Source organism: Cynocephalus volans, chromosome 8 (assembly GCF_027409185.1).
Source record: "Cynocephalus volans isolate mCynVol1 chromosome 8, mCynVol1.pri, whole genome shotgun sequence".
In the NCBI taxonomy this organism is placed as follows: domain Eukaryota; kingdom Metazoa; phylum Chordata; class Mammalia; order Dermoptera; family Cynocephalidae; genus Cynocephalus; species Cynocephalus volans.
The window spans coordinates 798,980-811,541 of NC_084467.1; the positions used below are offsets into that span (position 1 = coordinate 798,980).

Below are 12,562 nucleotides of genomic sequence, written 5' to 3' on the forward strand. Positions count from 1 at the left end.
GGGGCCTTGGTGTTATCAGCACCGCACTCTCCCGAGTGAGCCACGGGCCGGCCCTAAAATGATAATTTAAAAAATTTTATGACACTGCGCTTTAACCAACTGAGCTAACTGGCCAGCTCTAAAAATTTTTAAGTCAAGAAATAATATTTATGGAGTACAATGTGATGTTTTGATATATGTTTACACTGTGGAATGATTAAGTCAAGCTAATTAACATACATCACCACACATATTTCTTATTTTTTGTGGTGGGAACATTTAAAATCTACTCTTTGAACAATTTTGAAATATACATTACTACTAACTATAGTCATCATGCTGTGCAACAGAGTTCTGAAACTTATTCTGCCTGTCTCAGTGAAACTCTGAACCCTGTAAACACCTCCCCAATCCTTGGTTCCTCTCCCCTTTCCTTTTTTATCCTTTCTGACTACTGCCATCATTAAAATGATGTTAGGTCGCAAATGGAATTGCATGGGATCCTGTATAGAACAAACTAAAGATAGAAGCTTTTGTTCTCTAGCTGTTTACATTCTCCTGCAGACAATTTCAGGAACAGAGAGAAAGCCAAGCAGAAAATTCCTCTCTGACAATTGAACACACACACAAAAACACACTACTCAAGGAAAGGCATGTTAAGAATTGTATGTTTGGGCCGAGCCCGTGGCACACTCGGGAGAGTACGGCGCTGGGAGCGCAGCGACACTCCCGCCGCGGGTTAAAAAAGAATTGTATGTTAGGTGTTTGAAAGAGCATGTGATAGTCACACAAATCAACCAGCATCTTATTTAATTATTTGGGTGGAAAAAGCAGAAGAGACAGACTTTCTAGAAGCCTCTAAAAGAAGAGAAGAGAGTGATAGCTTTCATTTCAAGGATGCTGCAGGTAAAGACAAATAGCCTGAGCAAGGGTGTGAAAGAGGGAGGAAGAAAGGACCCAGAGGTGGGGATGAAGGTGAGATGCCCAGAGGGAAAAGAAGTCCGAGTAATGAATCTAATTTACAGCAGAAGGCACAGGAGCCCAGGAAGGAAATCATGTCTGCGGCATGGTTAAGTGGAAGAAGGTGGGCAGACAGGCCAGGTGACAGCAGCTCACATGTGCACTGCCATGTGCCTGCCATGCACTTCAAGAAGAAAACCAACAGCAAACCCGTGCATGGCACTTGGGACCGACACTTAATCCTCCAACAACCCACAGGGGAGGTTTTGTGATTCCCTTAGCCAGAGCACTGAAATCATGAGAGGGCGTGGGCCAAGAGGCTGTAAGGAACAGGCTGGAAAGTCGAGGAACCGTGGCACAGAGAGGTTAGATAACTTTTCCAAGGTCACATAAATAGTAGGCAGTGGAGCCCGGAGAACAAAGGTCTAGAAACTGAAAGAAAGGTGTAGGTGTGAAAAATAAATCAGAGCTGATATGAACACGGCCACCGTGGTGAAGAGATGGCAGTACAGTCAGCCCAGGCAAGCAGACATCGGGAAAGGGGGCGCATTTGTCAGGGCTACACTTGGCCTGCCCAGATTTCTGATTCAACTTCCTAATTTCTTTCTTTACAAAATACAGCAAATGAGTTCAAGTTATTTTCCCCTAGGAAAACAGAACACCCCTTGACTGTATCAAGCACTATGTCCTGCTAACACCCAGACATACCTGGAATCCGTGCCCCAGTGCATGGCATAAATCTTGGCCAAGTGCCCCCTCAGCGTTCTCCTAGTGCGCATTTGAATTCTTCCCACCGGGTCGATGTTGTTTGTGATCTGAAAAATAAAAGTTACTGCAGATTAACATCTGTGATAAAATGCATCTCCACTTGAGATCTCCCCTTCTCTCCCATTCCTGTAGTGGCTGTGCAGCTTACCTACTATGTCGACCAGGTTCCTGGCACCATTCGTTAACTGCTTTTATCATGGCACTGTGTACCTAATTCCTTTTGTGATTCTTATTTAGTCTTACTGCTCTAGCTGGACCCTCAGGACACCCTGTCTCTCCCCCTCCCGTCCCTTCCAATATGCATGCTGCTTGTCCACAGACAGGTAAGCTTGTCCTTTTCTCTCTCCTTCCTCTCACTGTTCGCCCAGGCCCAGCTCCTCCTAGGTCTCTCAGTCCTCACAGGCTGCTCTTCTTTCGCACCACCACATGGATGGCTTATGTCACAATTTAATAAATGGCTCCTATGTTAGGCCATATGGACCTGGACAATGGTTAGCATCTGCTTTTGCACATGTACGCCTGCGGGCCTACCCACCATATAAATACTGGTAATTTTAGGTTGGCAAACAGAGTATGTGCATCACAATAGTGGGTTTTGAGAAATGGACAGTCCAAAATTATCTGAGAATTCAAATTCAGGTAATTCCACGTACTATAATTTTCTTCAATTTACTGTTTAAACCCAATTAAAGTGCATCCCCTAAAGCATTTAGACAGTACAAAAAATTTAATCCTCAGTAGAAGCGTAAATATAATTTCTCTTTCACATTTCTGTCCAATCCTTTCGACTTTATTACTTTTTTAATAAGATAAAATTCACATAACACAAAATTACCATTTTAAAGTACACAATTTTTTTTTTGGTCTTTTTCGTGACCAGCATTCAGCCAGTGAGTGCACCAGCCATTCCTATATAGGATCTGAACCCGCGGTGGGAGCGTCGCTGCGCTCCCACCGCTGCACTCTCCCGAGTGCGCCACGGGCTCGGCCCTAAAGTACACAATTCAATGGCATTTCGTGCATTCACAATGTTGTGTAACCACCACTATCTAGTTCCAGAACATTTTCCTTACCACAAAACAGAAACCTCATACCCATTAAGTACTCCTGCCCCATAGTCTCTCTCTCCCCCCAATCCCTGGAAACCACTAATATACTTTGTATCTCTGTGGATTTTCATACTCTGGATATTTCATATGAATAGAATCATACAATACATAGCAATTTGTGTCTGGCTTCTTTCACTTATCATAATGTTTGTGAGGTATATACATGTGGCAGTGTGTGCCAGTACTGCATTCCTTTTTATGGTTAAGTAATATTCCATTGCACAGATACACCACAACATATTTATCAACTCATTTTTGGAAATTTTGGTTGTTTCTACCTTTTGGCTATTGTGAATAATGCTGCTATGATCATGTGTGTACATGTATTTGTTTGAAAGCCAGTTTTCTATTCTTTTAGGTATATATCTAGCAATGGAATTGCTGGGTCATATGGTAATTCTGTGTTTAACTTTTTGAGGAACTGCTAAATTGAACATTAGAAATTGAAGCTCTGAGGCAGACTTTGTTAAGAAGAGGAGCTTCAAAAAACTTATTTTAAAACAGTATCAATATTTTACAACTATTACCTCTGTAATAGGAAGTAATTACTTAAGTCTTGAGAGAGACTGTTTTCATCTAACAAAACCCCACTACTTCTCATGCCTATCATCAGAATGAAAATGCCCCATAAGTGGCTTTATATCCCAGTGCACAGGAGAGGTTCCAGGTGTAGGAAGCACCACCCAGCAGCCTCTGCACCAGGCAGACTACTCTGCATGATTAAATTGGTTCTTACCTGAGAGAGAGTTGCATCTGCACATGCTTTTCTAGCATCCTAGGAAACAATAAAGACAAAGGAAAATGAGTAATGTTTTACATACATGTAATCCTAGGTCCTCACACATCAGTTTCAAAGAGGACCTCCATAAATGGTTAGAAGCAAAGTAGGATGTGAAGAGACAAAGCACTCTGATTCTTCTCCTTTAACATCCCATAGTCCACATGGAACCCAGAGAAATAAACACCCAAACCCACCAAAGACCTGCAGGCCGTCTCATCTACCAGCACAGTACCCAAGGCCCCAGAACTGCAGCCCACACGAGAGGAAGCTGGGCCAGCACTGAAGAACCCTGGGACCTGCCTCTGCCTTCACCTGTCCTTGGGCCAGCTCACACTCATCTTGATCCATCTTTATCACAGCTCATGTGAGGCCAGCAGGGGTGGGGCCCAAGGAAGAAAGTCTAAAAAAGACCCAATATCCAGCCCCCAAAACTTAACTTTCAGATTATATTAACTAAAGATGTTGTTTTCAAGCCAAGCAATCATTGATACTAAATTCTAGAGCAAGGGATCTGTAGTCAGAATCAAATTCAGATGAGACTTTCTGGCTGTTCTTATCTTGTTATCAATCTGTTTTCTTATCCATAAAACCTACTGAAGATAAAAACTGTGAAGGAATATATTGATGCTAATTAAAATGTTTTCATTACTACTAAATGACTAAAGTTACTAGAAAATAAATCTTGAAATCTCAATTTAGCATATATTTTTATAAATAGAAAGATATATGAGGGGTTTTCAAAAAGTTCACAAAAAGATTCATACTGTCCTTTAATTCTATTTTTCCACTAATGTTTTGAAGTACTTTCATACATTGTGAAGGAAAATGAAACAATTTAAAAGGTTCAAAATTTGAATGCAGGCATAGCTTCAAAGAATTCATGATAATTTCTAATGAGAAAAATGTTTCCATTACACTGTCATCTGACCATCTGCTTTCAAAGTGGCAACTGGCCACGTGACAGCATCCACCCACATGCGAGCAAGTCCCTGACGTCAAGGGTAGGGGGCACAAGTGATTCTTAATTTATGAGGCTGGTGGGAATATTTATAAACTGATAATATGGAAATATATTGAGATGATTATAAATATATTCCAAATTCATCTTTAAGCAATTATTAGTCATTAGGCTTATAATTAAAACAAAAAATTACGTAATCAAGCAATAAAATCTGGAGTAAGGGGCACTTGGAAGATGCAGACCACCGAGTCTTTTTGTCAATGAATTTTATCTGTCAAGTTTTGAGTTTCATATTTATTTCTGAACACCATTCTTGGTGATGTTATACAGCTTTTGATTTCAAAAAATAACAAGAAACTTTAAAATGGAGAAAACAAAACATGGGATTTAAGCAACTTCACCCTGGTTAATGTCCAAAGACTAAAATGGGTTTCTGAATGTACTATATATAACAGACTGCAGTGATGCTCATTAAACAGAAGAAAAAACTGTCTTAAAAACTAAACACAAATAACTTCAATTCAATCTTCATTTCAGCCAACAGGTGCTTATTTAAATGAATGAAGCATTTCTCAGGACACTTTTTACTTAAGATTCCAGGAGGAAGTCTTCTAATGGAAACAAGCTCTGTAACTGCTTAATGAAGACAGAAACCTTTAACATCTTTCAGAAGAATTTCCAGTTCTATGCAGATGTGTCCACTTACACAGAGATAAATATATCCAACCACTAATCGCTCAATTTCCTATCCTGTTTGGATGTATGTCAAACAAACAGAGCCTAACAACACAGAGGAGGATACACCCTCAGCTAAAGCCTGGGCTCTGTTTGGTGTGCAGTGGCCAGAGAACATTTTGGCCCAAGTGTCTGGTGCAGCTGGCCTGTCACATGCATGAGCTGCACTCACATGCATGATATGGCACTCACTTTATAAAATATCTGCACCTGTGCACTCCGTAGAGTTTTTCGTACTCCATCAGCTACTCCGTATATTGAAGGGCATGTAGTGTTTCAACCAGCACCCCTTTGAGAGCCCATGTTTCCTCAATAATCAAAAGGAGAAAATTCCTTTAAGGGTCTTTTGGCTGAAAAACAAATCTAAGAAAGAACACAACTGCTCTTAAAATAATCTATTGTTCTTGTTTGACTCACGATGCTCTGCACTCTTTAACAAGCCTGTGTTTCTTGGGCAATCAGAAATAACGTGTGTGTCAGTCTTCACTGCCCCGTCTCGTGCATAGCAGAGACAAAGCCTACACGAATGTCTGTAAAGAACACTCATCACTACTGGGTGGAGCTCAGCAGCCCTCCTAGGGTGTGGTCTTGAACTGTGCTGCCCACCATGGGAGCCCAAGCCCCAGGTGACTGCTGAGCATGTGAAATGCATCAAGTGCACACTGAGGGATGCTGTGAAGTGTGAGATGCAAACTGACTTTGAAGACTTAAAGCACAAAAAACTGAGAATGAAATAGCTCAAAAATTAATTATATATTGAAATTATATTTTAGAAATATCATTGACTTGCATAACATTTATTAAGATTAATTCCATCTGTTTCTTTTGACATTGTTAATGTGACAGGAGCACTTGCAGAATGTCACGTGACATCTGTGGCCCTTGAAAACATGGGAGGAGAGGCAGGGCCCCTTCAGCCATTACTTTTTAAAATTCAGATATCTTTCCCCAATGCCATATGACCTCTCTTCATCTGCTACCAACAGATCTGAGTCCACTATTTACGAAGAACTTAAGAACAATTTATAGTTGTCAGAGAAACAAAATGTCTTACAATAGGCCAAATCACACAACAGTTTAAGGCAGTACTTTCAGGGTAAACTTAAAAATAGTAATTTCAAATAAATGTTTAACATAGCTCCTTAGCCCCTCAAAATTCCGATCTCCATGTTCTCAGTCATCAGATTTTTGGGGGGAGAATATAATCTCACAGGCAGATGGTGAACAGCTGAGAGTGTTTTGAACACAGAAACCCAATCAGACTAATACTAAGTAATTATGTAACAGTCTTATTGTACTTTTTTATTTACCAAAAAACAATGGTGCCTCAAAATAAACTGTGTAAAAGCTTAAATTGTTATTGTTTTTTAACTCAGTTGTATGTCTGGCTTAAATTTTTAAGTCAGGTAAAATTTTAGGAAACATCTTTTGGTTTTACTTAATAGCTACTTCCAGGAATAATTTTATATCAAACCGAATATTTTAGAATATATTTTATTAATTCTGGGAGAAGGGGACATGCTAAGTCTGATCAGGGGAAATATCTAGGTCTTCCTTATTTTCACTGAGCTATGTCAGATCTTTTAAATGTTAAGATTTGAAAGTATTACAGTGGAGGATATTTTCTGTTTTCTCTTTGGCTACAAGTCTCGGATAATCCCATCATCTTTTCTCAGTTCAAGAAAAAGTTGGCTAAAATGATGTTGGTGCTTCTTTCTCCAATTCCTAGTAGGAAATAATTAGGGTTCATCCTTATACTAGACTCAGAAAAATAAACTGTTGTTTAGACATGTGCCAAATGCTATCAACTCCTTGTAAAGCTCTAAAGGAAAGCTAAAGCCTTACAGATGAAAACAAAAAAGTCAGAGTGAAAGCTATTTCATCAATTGGACAAAACCTATAAATACATTGAAGATTGGGTTTTTCCTGATAACTTTACCTCTTTTTCTCTCACTCTTCAACAGTTTTGAGAACAGAAACATATGCTTGTATTAAATGTTCCTCTATAAAATATTCATTAAAAGTATTGCTCTACAAAAGTGGAGGAGAGCAGAATTCATTCCTTTTGGACCTACTAACCCTCCCTTTTAAAAAAGTTCTTAAATTCTGCAATTTTAATATTATATCAGTCACAAACTGAAATTTAGTATTTTAGAAATCTATGAAAGTTACTCTTTATGCAGGGTGTTTTTTATCTTAAGTAGATATATCTGCTCTATCTAGCAGTCTATTCCAATAATTATTGTTGTTAATACTCTTATTTCTAAACAAGTTTTCTGCCCTCAATTTATTTATTTATTTTTTTTGCAGCTGTCTGGTATGGGGATCCGAACCCTTAACCCTGTTATTAGAACACTGTACTCCAACCAAATGAGTTGACTGGTCAGCCCTGTCCTCAACTTAATAGTCAAATATTCAGGGAAGGGAGGCAGATACCACATTCTGATACAGTGGTCAAAAGAGTGTCTCAAAGCTAATTCTTAAGGTTAAGATGAAAAGTGCAAAAAATACATGAATTCTGTGGAAACATCTTATGTCTACCTAAATAACAAATTATTATATATAAGAAAACAAAATCCTGAAAACAATGTACTAGGCCAAGTACCTGGATCTATAATCAGTAGATACTAGGCCAGTTAAGATGTAATTTGAATCTAAAACACTGAACAAGTCATTCTGTAACCCATGTTTCCTAGAAGGTAACATCTGACCTGAAATCTAAACGATTAATGCAACTAAGCACATATGTAGCTACGCACTCTAATTTGGTTTTTAAGTTGCTCGGCTTCCTGCCGTAACTGGTCAAGTTCACTCATCTTCTGATCTTAGTGCTCTTCAGTGCCACCTCAAAGAATCTGAGATCTGAAACAGAAACAGAAGCACAAAAAATTAGTAAACAACTGTTGAGTATTTAATGAAGTAGGTGAGAAAAGGAAATTGAAAATTTGAGAGCTACAATTGATTATAAATCAGAGAGCTTCTCTTCAGCATTCATCGGAACTTATAAAATGCCTACCTAGGACCAGGTTAATAAAATAGAATTATGATTATTCACTGGCTTTGAATTACATGACAATGTCTAATACAATACTGAAAAATATAGTGGTGGGTTGAAAAAAGAAAAATCTGTTAAGCAGTTTTCATGACAGGATCTGAGTGTCCCTATAAACCCAAAAACCTAAGACTGACCTTTAGAATAGCTATCACATGAAAATCCAGAGGCAGTTACTTTAGGAAACAGGACAATGGCAACCTAGCATCTCAAACCACATCAGTGACCATGAATCCATGACTGGTCAAAAGATGTCAGGATCTTCACACAGCAGTCCTCAAAGGACATGGTGTAGTGTCCAGCACAGTTCAGAGACAACCTGCCTTCCCACCAAAGTGGGCCATGGGATCCCAGTAGGCTCAGAAACAACACCCTGATCCTCATAGGTACAGGCTAAATTAGGCTCAGCCTTGCATGTCCATCCCTAGCCACATTAGTATTCCTGAAATCACATTCAAAATGAAATCATCCTGTTAAACAAGAGAATTATCTTTCCAAGAGAATGCCGTAAATGAAAATTGTATTTCTGACCAAGATCTTGGCTAAATCAATCATAAATATGACCAAAGTTTCACAAAAATGAAGATACAACTACAAATATATTTAATTACTTAAGAATACAAGTAGCTCCCACATGCAAACAGGGATTATGCAAAAACCTCAATTTCCTATGCAAATTACAAATTATACAGGGGAACAATTTTACCATAACAAATTTTGTGTAAAAGCCATACGTTACTATAATATACATGTAATATTTAACTAACGGTAATTGTTTATTTTCTTGAGGTTGAAACACATCTGGAAGAAATTATCTGTATGACCCCAAAAGCTTAATTGTTGAAGTTTCTAGACTAAACTCTCCTGTTTTGCAAAAAAAAAAATTCAAAATCATTACATGATCTACATTATAGATACCTGATGTACATTTACTGATAAAAATATTTCTCCCCATAAAAAGCATCTTTAAAAAGTATGTAAGTTCTTGGGGTGAAGTGGAGTAAGGTGGTGGCAAATTACCCCAGCATGGTTCTTGCCCTCACTGCACCCACCAGCCTTAGCTGCTCTGCCAGGTAGGCAGGTCGGCAGGCAGGCAGAAGGGGGTGAGCTTGTTAAGTGCTGGAGATCTCAAGCAACAGCATCAGTCAACTGCCAAACTCCTGGGAAGGACAAAGAGTAACCTCAAATTCACTAGCAGCAGCCTTAAATGAAAGCCCACAGAACACCAAGAAAGGCCTACAAGGCACAGCCTGTCATGAGAAGCTAAAGCTCATGAGGGTACAAACCAAGAGACAGTAAAAGGTAGAGCCTGCTGTCACTGCTCTCTGGGAAGGCGAGGTGCACAGCAAGAAAGATGTCGGCCCAAAACAGTTGTTTCTAAAGGCATTACTTGAAGTGGATGTTTGAATCACAAGGAAAGCTTCACTAAAGGAGAACACCTCTGTCTCCTTGGTCAGTTGCAGCATGGCTGAAAGCAGACGTGGGCAAGGCTATGTCTCAAGGACAGTGTACTCTTATGGGGCGAGACTGGTTAATTATCTCCAGTTTTCACAAATAAACTCTAAGGACTACAATTTATTAATATTAGTGTGTAAAATAATAGTGCCAATAGAATACAAAGTAATGTTTAAAATGGAAGGCTGTGTTGATGAGTTCTGCCTTGCATTCTTCCTGCCTGCCCTACAACTACTCACTCATATTTTATGCAGAGCTGGGGTTGTTACTCTATTAACAACCTTCTAATGCACATTAGAGAACTGTTCTTAGTCTGTAAAAAGAAGGTACTTTATTCAATCCTTCCAAAATCAATGTGAAGAAAAGTAAAAGTTAAGGCTGTCATGAAGTGCAAACCAAACTTCTCATCCTAATTCAAACACTAAAAGATAAGCTAATGTTTAAGTACGGGACTGAAAACAGCAAAATTCTAGAATCTAGGTAAACAGACAAGTACTTTCTGAGATGCCTCAAAAATTATGTTCCTAGTGGCTGTTGGGGAGGAGGGTACTTTACATAAAGGTCCTAATTCCAATATTTGGTGGGATAACTCCTAAAATCCTAAATTTAAATATCTGTTTTAGATGTTCTTTTCACATATTATAGAAGGAAGTTTCTTGTAAGAGCCTCTTTAATCCACACAGATTAGTGAAAAAGAAATCTACTGTCAAACATTGGAAAATTTTAAAAATTATATTCTCTAGTCTCTTGTTAAAGTTGTATTTTCTGAAATCAAATCTAAGAAAAGTTTTCTGTAGATGGACTTTCACTGGTCAGGACCATTTTTATGTAGTGTGCACATACAACCACAGAAGCACGGCCCCAGTTGCCCCGGGCTAAGGGACAGTGCCCTGGCCTGACAGCAGTGAAGTACAATGCCTTTGTGTATATAAAAAGAACAAACGGCGAGGACAGTGTCAGTAATTTTTTTTTCTAGACACATGAGAAAACGTCTGCAGCGGCTGTTTTCAGAGGAAGACACAGATACAGTGGGGCTGCTCTGATTCTTCTCCTCATCCCTACAGTTTCTTTACCACCCCCCAAAAGCTAACAGAAGTTATCTGGGCCTGGAATCAAAGAGCATTTACATTTTCTTTTCCTGTACTTTTCAGTTTAGAAAAAGCTATAAATGTTAACTTTTTGAAGTAGGTGGATGAACTATAACAAATCACTAAGAACAATAATGAAGACTAATAATTAGAAAAAATGCTTGTTATAAATTAAGTGAAAATTAATATAAATTTACATGTAGTAATCAGAGCTATTTTAGAACAAAAATACACTTAAGTTTTAAAAAAATGTAAAGGGATGAATAGTATTTTATCAGAATTATTGGTGATGTTTCTATTCAATTTCCAAATATTAGTAATGCAGCTCAGATTACTTTGAAAATAAAAAAAGAAGGTACATTTAAAAAGTCTTACTTACATTTAATGGCTTTTGCTTTTCTCTTCACTATCCTTAGTCCCCCAAAACCTTCTAGAAAACTCCACTGTCAGGTTTACCTGCTGGGTTTCTTCTCTCCTCCAGGGCCAATGTCATGGTTAAGCTCTGGCTGTGCTGACTCTGCACACTTACCCACCTAATCCACTAAGACGGGACCTGCTGAGGTCTCATGTCTGTTCTTCATGACCCACATTCACCATTAGCTTTTATTTAGAACTTCTGTTTTGAAAATACTTTTGATAGAAATTTAGATGACTTAAAAGCAAGTTAGTAAAGTTATCTGCCCATACTTTAGATTATATGCAACATCTTAAGTCAGGTGTAGTATGATTTTCATTAGAATATTTTGCATTTGCTGAGTGATGTGCTCCATGTAGTGCCTCCGCCACCTCATGACAAAGGACCATGTCCCTCTAATAAGACCCTTTGGAAGTGCTGGAAGAACACTTCAATGGTGCCCTCAGAACCCTGCAGCTATTATACAGTCACCAATAATGACATTCTGGCCGCAAGTTTGTTAATGACAAAATGGGCTGCATGTATAGAAAAATAATTTCAAGTTCTGGTTCTGCAACCTTCAAAGAATATGACTTTTACCAAATCACTTTTCACTCTAATCTGTTTACTGCAAAATGGGAATGGTGTTATCTATATCACACGGCTAAATTGAAAATTAAATGAGACAATTTCAAAGTGCTCCCGTGATTAAACTATGAAGTGCACCTTTCCGCAGAGCAATGTCAAGGATAATGGGCACCACGGTCGCCAGAATGCACACACATGGTCTTACAGCCAAGTAGCGGGGCAATCCTGACTCACCTGGTCACCAGCAGGCTGGCACACCCTTAGGCCTCCTGTGCTATACTACATGAAACAGTGGTAGCACCTCAGTCCTCAAGTCAACACGGGTCCATCTAAGCCCCCAGCATCTTACATTGGCGCAGGAATTTGCTAACTTGATTGGGTACACAAGTATCACAGATCACCTCCAAGACTAAGAAGCATTTTGAGAGAGAGAAGTTTGCATGAGGAATACCAACCAATTTCATCAACTCTTCTATTTTTCTTTCATTCTCAAATCCAGGTTAATCTCCAAAATTAACGCAGTGTAAATCCAAAGGGGAAAAAAAAGTACTCAGGCCCTCCTTCCTTTACATACTGTTCCTGACAATACTATGAGCAAGCAATAAGGAAAAGGATGAAAATACCAAAACTGACAAAGGATATGACTGCTGAAGTAGGTGTAGAGTGATGGGCACTGCGGACGTTCCATACAA

The 12,562-nt window shown here is 38.8% G+C and overlaps 1 protein-coding gene across 3 annotated transcripts in view; it reads right to left on the reverse strand.

Moving 5' to 3' along the window:
* GNB1 (G protein subunit beta 1) overlaps positions 1-12,562 on the reverse strand; it is a 77,388-nt gene that overhangs the window by 22,375 nt on the left and 42,451 nt on the right. For all 3 annotated transcript variants that reach the window (XM_063105074.1, XM_063105072.1, XM_063105073.1), the window contains 3 exons: positions 8,053-8,155; positions 3,553-3,591; positions 1,648-1,754 (listed from right to left, as the gene is read on the reverse strand). In XM_063105074.1, coding sequence (XP_062961144.1) covers positions 1,648-1,754; positions 3,553-3,591; positions 8,053-8,109 — 203 coding nt within the window. In that variant the 5' untranslated portion in view covers positions 8,110-8,155. The remainder of the gene's footprint in view (positions 1-1,647; positions 1,755-3,552; positions 3,592-8,052; positions 8,156-12,562) is intronic.